The sequence below is a fragment of the Rhinolophus ferrumequinum genome, chromosome 23 (assembly GCF_004115265.2).
Source record: "Rhinolophus ferrumequinum isolate MPI-CBG mRhiFer1 chromosome 23, mRhiFer1_v1.p, whole genome shotgun sequence".
Lineage (NCBI taxonomy): Eukaryota > Metazoa > Chordata > Mammalia > Chiroptera > Rhinolophidae > Rhinolophus > Rhinolophus ferrumequinum.
In genome coordinates, this window is record NC_046306.1 from 44,823,618 (window position 1) to 44,839,988 (window position 16,371).

At 48.5% G+C, this 16,371-nt stretch overlaps 1 protein-coding gene across 1 annotated transcript in view; it reads left to right on the forward strand.

Moving 5' to 3' along the window:
* The first annotated feature begins 7,971 nt into the window (after positions 1-7,971).
* Positions 7,972-16,371, forward strand: part of ACSS1 (acyl-CoA synthetase short chain family member 1) — a 73,120-nt gene continuing 64,720 nt past the window's right edge. The window contains exon 1 of the mRNA XM_033094912.1: positions 7,972-8,436. Coding sequence (XP_032950803.1) covers positions 8,118-8,436 — 319 coding nt within the window. The 5' untranslated portion in view covers positions 7,972-8,117. The remainder of the gene's footprint in view (positions 8,437-16,371) is intronic.

Sequence of the window (16,371 nt, forward strand, 5' to 3'; positions counted from 1 at the left end):
CATGGGGCCATATTTAAACAATAGTTGATTATCTATAAACAGTGTTTTAAGTTCAGACCAGGTTTCTTGGTCTTAAAATTTATGTTTTAAAGCATTTTAGTGACTTGGATTTCATGAATATTTCCTTTCCTGTATTTCCTTTGCCACTTATTTATTATATAAAAATAAATGTGTTTTCCTCTCAATGTGGAAGATGCACACTTACACATCTCCATATTGTCATTGAATCCCTGACAAGTGTCCCCTTTTAATTTTGGAACATCTAAAGCATTTATTTCTTCAGGCTGTGGAGCCTAACATGTGTTATTTTGTAAACTCCAATGGGCAATAACTGTATCTAACTCACCTTTTAGAGTTCAGAGTACAGAGACAGCTGACATCTAGCTGAGGGGAAATGCAGAGATTCATGAAGAAGGCAGAGCTTGCAAGGGTTTCTGCTGGAAGTTGGTGCAGTCATCTGTCAGGCTGAGCCTGGTTCTCTCATCTCTCTCAATGAGAAAACAGGGTCTCCCTTCCTTTGGCCTATTTTTTTTTCATCCTAGTTCCATACTGTTGTGAAAATTAAATGTCACCTATCCTTACTGTAAAAACAGAAAACAAGGAGCCTTACCTTCTTTTATTCACTCTGGCTAATGGAGATCATAGCTGAAGCCTGAGACTGGATGGTGAAAGAACAGTTGTTGGGAAAGAACTCTAGAAGTTATTGCTCTAGTTATCCTGTCTCAAGGCAGTAGACCAGGCTCTGAGCTATGTGACCATCCTTGTTCTGGACCATGTTTTGCCTCCCAGCTGGCTCTCACACATTTCTTTGTGTCCATTCCTCAGAATCTCGCTTCCACCCTTCTTCTTTAGTTTATCCAGGGCTGAGTTTGGGGAAGGGAGCTAGTGACCTGTGCAGCTTACATATATCACACTCATAAAATATTACACAACCACTAAAAATGATAATAATAAGGCATATTTATGTGGAAAGATGTTCATGAAGTGTTGCTGAGTGAAAAACTCCTAAATAAATAAATAAATAAGAACCAAGTGGAAATAAACTAAAATATAAAGCAGAATAAAAATGAAATTTTATGAAGAATCTTTAACTGCTTCTACATAAAAAAATTTACAAATAATAGAAAAATTTCTATGCAATATTGTAAAGATAAAGGAGAAAACAGGAAGGGGCAAAGAGAAAGGGACTAGGACATTACAGTAACAGATAATTTTAAATGTATAGAAAAGTACTATTCATAACTGAAATGTGTATTAATATGTTTTAAAACTCTCCTACAAATGGATATACTTTCTTGAAAAATACATATTACTAACATTGACTACAGAATAAGTATGAAATATGAAAGATCAATAACCAAGAAAGCAATTATACTATAAAATAGTTCTGGATTTAGATGGAGTTACATGTGAATTCTTGAAGGGTTTCAAGGAAGAGTTCATTCTTATGGTACATGAGAACATAGAAATGGAAAGGTTTCTAACCCTAACATAACGTTGGTTCCAAAACCTAACAATCCCTCCCCTGAAAACTCTCTAGTTAGCTCCTTTAATGGAAATATGAAATTCCTAATTAAGGTACCAATGTTTAGAATTCAACAGTATACTGAAAATGATCTTGGACTACAGAAAGTCTGCCCCAGAAATGCAAAGATAATTAAATGTTGTAAAAGGAAATTATTTATACATTTTATTAACAGCTCACACAAACAAAAGAGCTTATCTCAATAGATGTTGAAAAGCATTCAATAAATACCCATTTCTTTAAAAAAAACTTAAAGAGCAGAAATAAAAGGATGCTTTCTTAACATAAGGCAACATATTTCAAAACAGCATACTAAAATTTTATAATGTATATATACATATGTGTGTGTATATAAAAGCACAGTGTTTGAGGTGTCTCTGTCATCTTCTAGCTTTGTTCCCTTGGATGAGGTCTCTGACCTCTCAGTTTTTTCAATCATAAAATAGGGATAACAATAGAAGTTTAAATGAGAGGACATGTCATGTAATTAGCTCAGTTTCTAGCAGAAAAAGAGAAAAATAAATATTGACTACTGATATTATTACTGGCATTCCCATTAATATCAAGACAAGTAAGAATACCTATCATCATCATAATTTAACAATATGGGATCAACTACGTAAATCATGGAATAATAACCTGTTGGAATGCGCTCTGTAAATGACGTTTAAGAACTCTAAGAACACAGCAGACTGCCATCCTAAGGGGAGGACCAGATGTGCCCGTTGCATTGCTCTCAGTTGTGCCAGCACCAGGAGCTTAGCAAGATGTGCCCAACACAGGAGAACTCTTCTTGTGCAACTTGAACCTGGAGACGGGGTCTATCAGCAGCTCAGGGACATCACTGGGATGATCGGAGCACACTTTGGTTGTTTCCATGTCTTGGCCACTGTAAATAATGCTACAATTAACACAGGGGTACATATATTTTTATGAATAAATGTTTTCAAAAATTTCAGATAGATACATAAAAGAGGGGTTGCTGGCTGCAGACACAGGAAGCAGGAGTCAAACCACTATAGTCTCACTGGCAGCCGGGCTGCAGACACAGGAAGCAGGAGCCACACTCTCCACAACGTGGCGTCCACTACTCTGCAATCCACAAACCGCACTCCACCGTGCTAACTGCAATCCGCTTGCTAACTCAGCCACCATCTTCTTGCTAGCCCCGATTTGCTGCTAGCGTAGCCACAGCAGTTATATTAGTGGCCAATGGCTCACTGATTACAGCTGACAGCCAACTAGCCACAGCTGATGGCCATTTGATCACAGTCGATGGCCATTTACTACCTGAGCCAGCACCTTTCTATGTGAGGCCGAGAGCCTGGAAACTGCAGTCCTGGCTCTGTCCCCACAATAACTCAACGCTAGGTCTTGCTGATTGGGGGCAGATGGGTCTTCCAGGGGATTTATCATCAACACACTGTTTCTTAGGGGCATCCAAGTGCTGCAACTCTCTGATAATGTGGGTTGTAGGACCTACCTTCGTAGGTCCTACAGCAAAACAGCAAAACAGGTGTTGGTGGGCTGCACCCTTAACACTGTTAAAATTACAAGCTCTGGAGGCAGAAAGCTAAGGCTCTACCACTTGCTAGCTGTGTGGCTTGAGTGAGAATCTGTCTTCTTTGTGCCTGTTCTCTCACATGTAAAGCGATGATCAGAGCATCTCTAAGGATTGTGAGGGTGTGGGGACAGAGCCAGGAGTGCAATTTCCAGGCTCTCAGCCTCACGTGGAAAGGTGCTGGCTCAGGTAGTAAATGGCCATCAACTGTGATTGGATGGCCATCAGCTGTGGCTAGTTGGCCGTCAGCTGTAACCAGTGAGCCATTGGACACTAATACAACTGTCGTGGCTACACTAGCGGCAAATGGGGGGGCTAGCAAGAGGATGGTGGCTGAGCTGGTGGGAGTGGATTGCAGCTGGCAGGTGGGGTTGGTTGGTGGAGAGAGGTGGGCTGCGGGTTGCGGATCATGTGGCTCCTGCTTCCTGTGTCTCCAACCCACCTGCCAGTGAGACTATAGTGGTTTGACTCCCCTATCTATGGCTCCATGGGTGTTCCTTTTTGGCCTCACTATGTCCTGCGTTCTTACTTGGGGAGCGGGACCAGAGACCCTGCATGACACCCGGTGTCGTATGGGAGATCCTGCTCACTGCGCCATTTGTCATGCAGGGCAACCTGCACACGAGGCACAGCTCTGGTGAATGACTCTGGACTATGGGAAATGGGCTCCATCCCTAATTTAATGGACCTCTTGACTGTTTGCTTGGGATTGTACCACCATGTAGTGGAACTGGCGGATGTTTGCTTTTGTGTCTCAACTGTCTGCCGTTGAGAATATGTGAGAAACCCTGGCTGTGCCCAGGAAGTCTGGCTGTACCCAGAGAGAGTGGCAGTGCCCTGAGAGGCCCTGGCTGTGCCCAGGGAGACTGGTGGTACCCTAAGATGCCCAGGAAGTCTGGCTGTTGCCCAGAAAGATTGGTGGTACCCTGAGAAACCCTGGCTGTGCCAAGGAAGACTGGCTGTGCCCAGAAAGACTGGCGGTACCCTGAGAGGCCCTGGCTGTGTCCAGGAAGTCTGGCTGTGACCAGAGAGAGTGGCAGTGCCCTGAGAGGTCCTGGCTGTGCCCGGGGAGACTGGTGGTACCCTAAGAAACCCAGGAAGTCTGGCTGTGCCCAGAAGGACTAGTGGTGCCCTGAGAAACTGTGGCTGTGCCCAGAGAGCTTGGCTGTGTCCAGGATATTGCATTCACCTCCAGGCTCCTCGCACAGGGCCCCTCGCAGAAGATGTTTGTCGCATAGATTGTGAGGCGAGACCCTGTAGGGGTGGAGTGTGGAGACAGAGCCAGGAGTGCAGTTTCCAGGCTCTCGCCCTCACATGGAAAAGTGCTCACTCATCAACTGTGACTGGAATGGCCATCAGCTGTAACCAGGGGCTTCTTTGGGAGAAAATGTGACCAGCGCAGCATGGATAACCTGCTGCTCTTTCAGAACCACCCAGGCCCCCCAGGACACAGCTGTGGGGTGAGGTGTGGGTCCATATTGTTCTAGTTCAGGGAGATATGCATTCCAGGACACAGCAGGGATGACCTTGGCCTCAGAGGCTGTGACACTCAGGAGGAAGGTCTGGTAACCTGGGCTGTAGGAAGTGCAATTTTGTACCAGCTGGTGGGTTCTGAAATATTTTATGTACACACCATCACTTCTCTTTATCTAACCGGAAAAAAAACACAAAGGAACTATGTACTTCTTTGTTTTAGAGTCAAGTCTATGTACGTTTTTCATTGTTCTCTTCGTGGGGTCTCGTCCTCCAGAAGGCTAGACCCATTCCCTACAGCATTGCAGCAGGGATCCAAGACAGCAGGGGCTGTAGTTGTGGTCTCACAGGGACCAAACCTGGGGCTGGCAGAGCAGCACTCCCACCTCATTCTGTTAGAAAAATCCAGTGGGCTAGTATGGGGACAGAGTCCCAGAGAGCAGTTTCCAGGCTCTCAGCCTCACATTGAGGGGTGCTGACTCGATTGTTGGATGGCCATCCGCTGTGGCTAGTTGGCCATCAGCTGTAACCAGTTAGGTTAGCCATTAGCCACTAATATAACTGCTGTGGCTATGCTAGCAAGCGCGGATTGTGGCTAGCAAGTGGGGTTGTTGGTTGGTTGGCAGAGAAGCGGATGGAGGATTGCAGCTAGCAAGTGCGGTTAGGCAACGGATTTCGGGTCACGTGATCCTACTTCCTGTGTCTCGCCTGGCCACCAGCAAGACTGGGGTGCAGGAAGACCCCTCGTTGGGGTACTGCAGATGTTTACGTTTGTGTCTCAACAGCCGCCATTGAGAATATAGTGATATGACTCCCCGATCTATGGCTTTGTTGTTCCTTTTTGGCCTCACCATGTCCTGTGTTCTTGTGCGGGGAGCAGGGCCAGAGACCCTGCATGACACATGGCACAGCGAGCAGGGTTCTCCTGGTCAGGTAACGGAGTCGTCTGCCCCTGGCCAGGAGGACATGTGGCCCCCACACAGCATGTGGTGCCCGGTAGCCGCTGTTCTCATGAGCTGGATCCCCGTGGAGGGGTGGGAAGACGGGGACAGTTCTCCAACCAGCACAGGCCAGAGAAAGCGAAGTCGTTGCGGCTGTGTGGGCTGGGAAGTGCTTGCTGAGGCAGACCAGATGCGGGACTTGTATGCAGGATATGGTGAGGCCAAAAAGGAACACCAACGGAGCCATGGATAGGGGGCTCATACCACTATATTCTTGCTGGTGGCTGGGTTGGAGACACAGAAAGCAGGAGCCACACGATCTGGAATTCGCTGTTTGCTTTTCTGCCAACCAACCCCCTTGCCAGCACAGCCACGGCAGTTATATTAGTGGCCAATGGCTAACTGGTAACAACTGATGGCCAACTAGCCACAATGGCTGGCCATCTGATAACTGAGCCAGCACCTTTCCATATGAGGTCGAGAGACTGGAAACTGTTCCCTGGGACTCTGTCCCCAGAACTTGGAGCCCTCGCGCTGTTCTGGGCTCACATTGTGAGGCCACATTGTGAGGGCACACATTGTGAGGCCAACGCACAGCCCTGGAGAATGTGGACTATGGGGAATTGCCTTCCATCCCTGATTTGATGGACCACTTGACTTTGCTTGGGCACGTACCACCATGTAGTGGAACTGGCAGATGTTTGCTTCCTTTGTCTTGCCCAGTAGCCAGTGAGACTGAGGTGCAGGAAGACCCCTTGTTAGGGTGCAGGTGGATGTTTGCTTCCTGTGCCTCGACCGGCCGCCAGCCGGTCATATAGTGAAGTCATATAGTGATATGACTTCCCTATTTGTGGCTCCGTTGTTGTTCTTCTTTGGCCTCACCATATTTTGTGCGGGAGCAGGAGCTGAGACCCCACATTACAGCTAGGTTCAAGGGAGGAGGGGACAGGCTCCTCCTCTTGATGGAGTGCACCTCTCACACACACAAATGGATGCAGTGTGGTGGCCATCTTTGAAACCCCCTGCCACAGTTATGGCCTTTCTCTCTTTGCAATTTTGTATATTCTAATAAAAATGGGGATTCAGGCCAAGTGGTGAGTCAATATTGAATAGGGGGAGTATGTGTGTGTGTGTGTGTGGGGGGGTTGCTGGTGCTGTTCCTTCAGCCCATGTTGTATTTAGTAAGTCTATTGATTAGTTTGGTCTCCTCATTTATTCCAGAAGGGGTTGATAATAGGCTGGAGTTGATAGCGCTAGATAATTTTTAAATTAAGTAAAAACTGCAGGTCAAGTGCTTGATACAGGTCAGGGCACGTATCTAATGCTAGCTCTTCTATGATCACGGTTCTCCAGCCTTAAATTCCTCTCTTCTCTGGCAGGAAGCAGGTGTTCAACAGGGCCTGGGGCTGACTGACCACAGAAGCTCCTTGGAATGGCAGGGACTTTCCCTCTGCATACCTCACAGCTAAGAAGGTGGACTTTTTCCCAAGCTCAAAGAACTGAACCATTCAGTTTTCAAAAATCCCCCTCCCCCCATGTTTACATTCTTATAATGTGTTTACTTCTTGTTTGTTGAAATACTTAAGAATCTGGTTCGGACTAATTTCTGAGTTCCCTTCTATCTTTTGTTGACAACAAGAACACTGCCTCCACTATAGAACTCCCAGACGCTTTGGACATGATCTCATTTATTCTTTACTGCTGCAGGGGAGAGAGATACTACTTCTTTTCACTAGAGAAGGAAATCGAGGCACAGAGAGGTTTAGGAACTTGCCCAAAGTCACGGAGCTAGAAAAGCCAGAGTGCGAAAACAGGCCACGGTGGTTGGAGCAACTGGAGAAAACTCCCATGGTTCCACAGTTCCAAACCAGTCTTGGTTAGCGGAGCGTTTGCTTAACACTTTCCTCCCCCCCCCCCCGCCCCCACCCCCCTATGCAGTAGAAGGAGGCAGCTGGGTAATAAGACCACGGGCCCAGGTCTCCACAACTCCCTGGCCTATGTGCCTCTGATTAGCCCATTTAGCCCACTGGGGCTACTTGTATATGTGTGTGAGGCGGTACAGGTCCGCCTGGCGGGTGAGGGCACACAACTGGATTAACACTTTGATTTTAGCCTAAGATGCTGAACCGACCGAACTTTGGTCCTAGAACCCACCCGTGTGCTTCGCTGCATCAGTCGCTTCTGTTCTGAGTGGGTTCCTTTTCTCCATCGAGACCGCTCCAGGAGCCTGGCCCAGCCTGCGTTTCCGACGCACGTGCTTCTGCTGTTAGCTGCGCAGCGCAGCTGTCGGAACTTGACGCACAAACTGAAACCAAAACGGCTGGACGCCCGGGTCAGTGCGCGAGCACAGCCGAGGGGCGCGCCCCGCAGCCCTGCCGGGACTGGAACAGCGCTCCGCCCCGCTCCCCGGCGCCGCTCCCCAGGCCCTTTCCCCTCCTCCTTCGCGGAGAGTGGGTGTGCAGCGGGCGGACTCCGGAAGGCAGCTTCAGGCCGGGAAGGGGCCTGAGGAGTGGGTGGTGGCGGGAGGGCGGAGACGGGGCGGGGCCCGTGGAGAACGAAGCGGGGCCTCTGGTTTGCCTCCCGGCTGGGGGTACAGAGACCTTGGGGCGTCGGACAGATGGCGGCGCGTATCGTGGGCTGCGGCATCGGGCGGCTTCTGGGCAGCCTGCCTGGGCGCGCAGGAGCGCGGGGGTGGCCTCTTGGGGTTAGCGCACTGCGCAAGGTGGCCTCCGGACCCCCGGGCAGCGCCCCGGCCGCTGTGCAGACAGCCTCTTACCCCAAGCTAAGAGTGCAGGCGGCCCAGCAGCCCGCCGCCTTCTGGGGGCCGCTGGCGCGGGATACGTTGGTGTGGGACACCCCATACCACACCGTTTGGGACTGCGACTTCAGCAGCGGAAAGATCGGCTGGTTCTTGGGAGGCCAGCTAAACGTGTCTGGTGAGTGGGCTGCAGAGACCCAGGGCGCCTCCAACTCACGTGTCCACAGGGGACTCAGAACCTGCCCGGTTCAGAGGTCCGGGGCGGATTGCAGACCCGAGGGCCACGTCACCCCCGCGCACGTCATCCCGGGCTCCAGAGGCTCCAACCTCCACGCTAGCTGCACCCCCCGCCTCGACCTCATCTTTCCCGGAGACCCGGCCCAGCGTCAGCTCTAGTCGCCTAGCTGCTGGTCTTGGCCCAGCTGGCTCCTCCAGTGGCAGGCTCTCACATTTAAACACGGGATTCCACCGCCCCGGGGAGCCCCGGGCGACACCTGGGCCAGGGTGGAGGGTGCGGGGCGCCCATTAATTGGGACTTCTCTGCTCTTGTCCCGCGGACCGGAGGCAAAACTGAAAAGTATCTGGCTGTTGTCAACACCAGCCACCTGCCTCTCTGCCCATGTAAACAAACTGTGCTGTGGTGGGTGGGGGTGGGGGAACGAGAGAAAATCCCCTGGCCAGCAACTGGAATCACTTATCTCCTTGCTCCGAGGCACGGCAGGTGGGCAGAAAGGAAGGAATGGTGGGGCCTCCCAGCTCTGTTTCAGCTGTCCCCGCGTCAACCCCCAAAGTCCCAGAGCCTGCTTTACACGTGGTTCTGATTGAGATCCCAGAAACGAGCTGCACTAGCCAGTCAGCTCGCTGGTATCTGCTGAGATTGAATTTTCTGGTTTTGTTAAGATTTGGGATTGGGGTGGTGGTGCCCTCAGGCAGCAAGGAGAGACGGCCCGGAAACAGGAGACAGTGGCCAGCCAGGCAGGGTAGGCCTGGGTGTGGGCAGCCTGGAGAGGACCGGGCTTGCAGTCAGATGGGGTGCTCAGGGAGGCTGTGCTGTCAGGGAGGATGGGGTACCCTGTTGGGTGGGGTTTAGGGGGTGTTTCAGGAAAGGACCTGCAGATCTTCATGACAGTGTCAGGACCCTGGCCAAGACCTGAGCTTCAAGGTAGGATTTGGTGTTTCACACAACTCCACCATTTACTGGTCCAGCAACTCTGCTCCTCTGAGCCGAAGTCTCATTTGAAAACTGGGGGCAGTAAACCCACCTGTTAGGCTGATTATAAGCACAGAGTGCCAGAGGTGTGGAACAGACCTAGCACTTACTGGTGATCAATAAGTAGTAGTGATTTTAATTTATTATATTTAGAAACACAATTATAGGTAGTGTCTTGAAGTTAGTTTTGAAACAAAAAAACTTCAAGAGAACTTTGGACCAGATTTTTTTCTTTTTCATATAGTACACTACTTTGCTGATTAATCAAAATGAGTCACTTACTAGATAAGTGTGTTTTTCTATAACTGAGTCAGCAACAAGTGTGCTTGAATTATTGGGGGAGAAAAACCAAACTCTTCGTGTTGATGGCACGTGTCCTTGATGGGAGGAGAGCAGCTGTCAGGAGAGGGCAGAAAAGGTGCAGCTCCTGTGGGAGCTGATGAGGACTGGGGAAGCCTGAGGCTGGCACGAATGGTCAGGGCTGGCTCATGCACACTCACAGCCTCTCACTCGTAGATAAGTTACAGGGAACAGACTTCACCCGGCAGACAGCAAGAACTACTTTCTCCTCTCTTGGTCAGGGTCAGGGTCAACGTGTGATCAGCTAGCAGAAGTGCCTCTTTTTCCTTCACTTATTTTGCCAGAAATAGAGCTTCAGAAAGTGCCTTGTGGAAAAAGGCAGTTTCTCACCTTATGTGTATGTCCATCCTCTCATCTGTCAGGAATAGCTCTGGCTTTTGCCAGTGTCTGCAGACTACAGAGGTGATGGTATGAATAATGCTGGGCCAGGCCACAGCTGCCCTGGGAGCCTCCTAGAAAGCTGTAGAATGGTGGGGGTGTTTTGGCCTGTTCTGTCTGTCTGATAGTCAGTGTGATTATGGCTTGTTCCAAAGGAGCGTCACTTTTGAAACTCCCATTACCTCTTCAGGAAATACTGTACCGGCAGTTCTCAAAGTGTGGTCTTTGGACCAGCAGCATCAGCATCACCTGGGAACATTTTAGAAATGCCCTATCCTACTCGTAGACCCCTGGAATCAGAAACCCTGAAGGTGGGCCTCTGCCATCCGTGTTTACAAGTTCCAGGTGTTCCTCAAGTACACACAAGGTTGAGAACCACTGACCTACATGCCCCCAACTAGGGCAGATGAAGGCACTTCTAAATGGGCAGAACTGGGATTAGTGGAGATGACTCTAGTCGAGACACGGAAATGGTAGATAACTGGTGCAATACAGCTCAGTGCTCCGGGATGTGTCTTGAGAAACTCACCCGGGTCTGAATCCTTGTTGCTTACTGTTCTTTGCATGGGTTTCCATGGCTGTCTGTACAATAAAGACAGTGTTCTAGTGACTTTGTTACATATCAAACTGGCCCCAAGCATTGTGTTCCTCTCACAGTTCTGTGGGTCAGGACTTTGGACAGGGCCTCACGGGGATGGCTTGCTTCTCCTCCCCATTGATCTATGTCTGGGACTGTTGTCATCTACTTGCTTCTCACTCCCAAGTCTGGGACCTGGACTGGGATGACGCAGGTTGGGCTCAGCTGGAACTGTGGCCCAAAGCACCTGCACAGGGCTTCTCAAACTTGGTGACTGGACCGAAAGAGTATCAGTGACCAGAGGTCACAGACATCATGGCAGAAGCTGCTAGGCTTCTTCTGACCAGCAGTGGATGGCCTGGGGCCACCTAGGGCTGTTGTTAGCATTAAATGAGAAAATCTGCACAGTGTTTAGCATGTTACTCTTACCTAATCACTCTAATCACTTTGTTATTTATTATTGAATCCTTTGGGGGTGGGGGGTTGGAAGGGGTAGGGGTTGGTGACCTTGAACCTGGCCTGCAGCAGTGCTGCTAGGAGTCCTGTGTTGCCTCTGAACAGGACCACAGGGGTTTGCATCTGGTATAAGTGGGAAACAGGTCAGGAGGGCATACAGGTGGCCAACATGGCTGTCAAAGCCCATCCTGGAGCTCTGGGATAGTAGCCAGGTAGCCAGGTGGGTCATGGTGTCAGAGGGCCCCCTGGGCATGGAAGAGACACCACCCCCTTCAGTCATTTACTACTACCATGTTTCCCCAAAAATAAGACCTAGCTGGACAATCAGCTCTAATAGGTCTTTTGGAGTAAAAATTAATAATAAGACCTGGTATATTTACTATATTATATTACATTACATTACATTATATTATATGACCCGGTCTTATAGTAAAATAAGACTGGGTCTTATATTAATTTTTGCTCTTAAAGATGCATTAGAGCTGATGGTCTGCCTAGGTCTTATTTTTGGGAAAACACGGTATTACTTTTACATAAAACTGCTTTGCAAAAGGTTCTTTGGAAAACCAAGATCTGAAATTCTTTCCAGTCTTTGAAATTTTGTTGTGTCCTTCGTAGGGCTCAACAGATGTTTTTCTGTGTAGCATATAAATTCAGGAAGTTACAAATGCAGAACCAGAGGGTAACGACATGGGTTGCTTTCAAAACACACAACTAAACTCTATTTTCTAAACACCACATTCTCAGTCTGATTTTCAAAAAAGTGTGTGTGAAGCAAGGATGTAGAGAAAATGTTTTTAACCAATCTTTGAACACAGAGATTTCTGGATGCTTTGTGGAATATTAGTTGCAAAAATGGGATCCATTTAGCTGGACCTTTTTCCTCTTTATGATATGCCTCCAATAATTTAGAAGGCAGACACCCTGACAATGGCAAGATGCTAAACTCCTGTGCTTCACTTATCTCTCAGTGATTGAAGTAACTTGTTTAAGGTCTTCCAAGGAACTCAAATTGGAAATGTAACCCCAGGTCTTAGGATAAAGGTCCTTCAGAAGAGACTGAATTCTCCCCAGTTGTCAGAGGCATGACTTACTTTAAAGAGCAGATGCTTCTGGAAAGTTGGCAAGTATAACTTTTGTGACTGATGTGATTTCTTAAAATGTGCCAGGGAGATTTTCTATTTAAAGAAAACCCATTGTGAATCATTTTGTGAATATTAACTCCCTTGTTTCTTTTGATTAAAATTGAATTTCTCTATGTGGGTTTACTTAAAATAGGGGAAGGAGAGGGATGTATTTAAAAAACTGACAGGAGTTCTTGAAAATTCCTATGTAAGTGTGTGCCATCTTTATAGTGGAAATGATAACCCTCTTGTAGTCTTTTCTTTTTTTAAATACAAACCCTGAACCCATGAACCACCAGCAGACGTTTGCATAACTATATGCAGAGTTGTGTTCGGCTTAGTGCATGTTAGACCTGCACTAAAGTGAAATGATGGATATCTCATCATCGTGACACCAGGGAAGTGGTTGTGAAACAAGAGGCCAAACGAGTCCAGTCCTTGTGCTGCCTGCGCCGCTCAGCCGATAGACCGACACAGGAGTTGGGTCCTAGAATAAGTGTTTATTATCAGAGCACCGGTGGACTGAGAAGGCAGCAGGCTAACATCTCCAGAAACTGCCTTAACATTCTCAGACCAGCCTGGGATATTTAAGGGAAAATCTGGGCATTCCTCCAGAGGCTAGTAATGGTTTCAGGGGTCTGCATGGAGCCTTCCCTCTGGCGATGTGGCTCTCCAATGTGATCACCAACCCAGGAACAGTAATGACAGTAACCTGGAAAGAATGCTAGGCCGCAGAGATTGTAATTGGCAAGCATGGGGGGCATTGTGACTTGTAAGCAAGTATGAGTTTCAAGGTAATTATCTAAAGTAGGGAACTGGGACAGGGGATATTCCAAACTCAAACCACAGGGAGGGGGTTGATCAATTGTTAAGCTCTAGGCCAGGGAGAGGCAAGGCCTCTTTTGTGGGGGTCCCAACCAGACCCTGTTTCAGTTGGTAGTCCCATTGTGTAGATGTGGAAATAAAGGCTCTAACTCATGGACAGTGATGAACAGTGCAGAAAATGCCTCAATGCCACAGAGCCTGCATTCAAATAAGGAGATGAACTGCAGATCAGTAAATGAGCAAATTCACACTGGGGTAACTTGCTCAAGGCTTTTACAGTTGCTAAGAGGAAAATTATGATGTCACCTACCCATCCCACTCCCATGATAAGTGAATCTTTGGGACATGGTCCCTGTCCTTGTGACTCATGGACCTTGTGACTCAAATGGGGGAGGGTTTAGTAGAGCCAACATTGTGTCCCAGAATGGACCACTGGGCAGAATAAGCTGTTAAATGGTGTGAGCCACTGAATGATGGAGAGGGAGAGATCATTGTGTGCTGGAAAATTTGGAAAAGGCTTGAATTAGGAGGGGGGGTTTGAGCTGAGTCTTAAATTACACAGGAGCTTTGCCCAACTCTTCTTGGAAATGCTTCTAAATGGAATTGTCTTGTCCCACTGCCCAGTTCTTTGGGTGGAAAGTGTTTGAATTCCTTGCTTTTATCCTCCCCTTCTTCCCCCCACCCTTCTTTCTTTTTCTCCCTGCAATTGAGCCAATAGCAGGAACCATACATATGTGTTACAAGCCAACATATATATATATATATGTATATATATATATATATATACACACACACACACACACACACACATATATATACACATACGTATATATATATATACATATATATGTATGTATGTAAATATATATATATGTGGCATTTTAGGACCACTGTCACCCAGACCCTGCACTGTGCTTTCTCTAGGTGCCTGTCATCTGAGTGTCAACCACAACAGCTACGAACTGTATTCCCTTGGGAACACTGCCACACCATCTGACACCATCTGACCCTGTGACAGGAATCTCTCCAGTGGCATTGAATTCCTACTGTAACTCCCAGAGTCAGGAACCATTACCCCCACTGTGGATTAGGAAAGTGAGATTTAGATTAAATAACAAGTGGGTCTCTCTGTTAGTGAGTGGCTAGACAGGGGCAGGACTCTGGAGGGTGGGTTTGACCTGTGACTCCAGGCTGCCATCTAGCGAGGGTTTGGCTAGATGTCTTACAAAGCTGGCAAGTGTCTTTGATCATTCCTGTCCCCATAGGGAAAGGAAGGTCCCCTGGAGTCTGGAATATACGTATCAAGTAGAAAGCGTGTACATTATGCATGCACTTCTGTCTGTGGGAGCGGGGTCCTGGAACCAGCGGCAACAGCATCACCAGGATCTGTTAGAGGTGAAATGCTCAGGCCCACCCAGACGTGCTCTATTAGAGTTACGTGTGTGTGTGTGTGTGTGTGTGTGTGTGTGTGTGTGTGTGTAGAGCGGGGGATGGGGAGCTCATATCTTTGTGCTAAAAAGCCCTCTGGGTGTTCTGGTGAATTTAGACCAACAGAGATGATCTTGAGAAACAAAGCCATGAAGACAGGAAGAGGTCTGTTTTTTCCCCGGGTATGGGGCCGACCTGGTGCCATTTAGACTCCATTGTTGCCCTCCAGCTCGAGGACTTGGTCTGTTTGCCATCTAGAGCTGTGGTGCTTCTCTGTTCTGTGCTCTGGGTTAGGCTGCATGTGTAAGACATCTGCACAGTACATCTGGCCCCTGCCCATGGAGGGCATATAATAGCACTTTAACAGCAAGTGCAAACATCTCAGGTAAGTTAGAAGGGGGCACGAGATTCAAGGGATGTGAAGTGCTCACTGAGAGAGTGAGAATGTGTAGGCCAGAACCTGCAGGAAGGTGGGCACCAGGTGAGGACAGCAGTAGGGAGAATGGGATAGTGTGCCCCAGGCAGGGAGAAACCATGCAAAGGTCTCAGGGCAGGAAGGTGCTCTCCGGACTTGGCACTGCCAGTGGGGAGAGGTAGATCACATGGGGCCTTGGTGTCCACATGTTCAGCACTTCCCATATGCAAGGAAAGCACCTAGCGCATACTGTATCTGGGGCTCAGTGCTGAACTGCCTGAATTACTGCCATTCATCAGCCCCAGGAAGAGATGGACATAGAGCTGGTCTTGCTGGCCACCCAGCCACACCCTGGCTGCTGTTCATCACTTGGCAGATCTTTCCCCTCCACTTCTGCACGTCTGCCCTCCTGGCATAAACGAGGAACAAGATGCCCTGCTCGGCACCGAGGCACTGAGGGTCTAGGCTTGAAGTCAGGCAGTCATTCTCATGGTGAGAAGCACGTTCTCGCACCACGGCTGCCATGGGAGCAAGTGGTGTGGACAGATGAGCCCCAACAGGTGTTACTCATGCTTTGAGGCCCTTCCTACTGCTTCCTGGCTCGGGCTTGGGCCGGTCACTGGACCACCTGGAAATTGTTTTCTAAGCTACCATACCAAAGCTGGCCACTTTCTAGAGTGACTCAGAAGGTCCAACTCAGAATGGGATAAGGTGTGTTGGAGCAGGCTTCGCTGATAAGAGCGTGTACACCTGTCACCTGGAGTCTTCTCAGAGCAGGTCTGGGGTGGGGCCAAGGGTTTGCATCTGTGCCCCAGTGCCGGGAGCAGCCAGGGGCCAATGAACACTCATGTGCAATGCCCTCCCACTGGACCCCTGCTCAGTGCATAGCTGTAACCCACTCTGTTTCTCCTCCAACCCTTTCTGCAGTATCTGCCCTTAGCTTCAAGGATCTGGGCACTCCAAGGCTTGCTGTGAACTTCCCAGGGTCACTCTTTTCCATTCCATTGATGAGGTCCTCCAGAACCAGCCAGGGCCCTGCTAAGGGGTAGCTACCACCTCAGCTCCCAAGGAGAGTGTGGCCTCATCTGCTGATTGTTCAAGAGAAGTCAGAAATCCCGGGTTTTATTGTGAAAACTTGGTTTCTCAACTTTGGACCAGATTGACACACGCGCGCGCACAGATTTTGGGTTTAATTGTGTAAATCCAGATTCTGCCATCACGCCCCTTCTTGTCAGTTTCTCTTGTTTTTTTCCTTCTGTTTTTTAGGCATTTCTTTTATAATAATTCAAAGAAGTTTTCTGTGTCAGTAAGTAGTCTTAGTAACTTTCCATGACATTTAT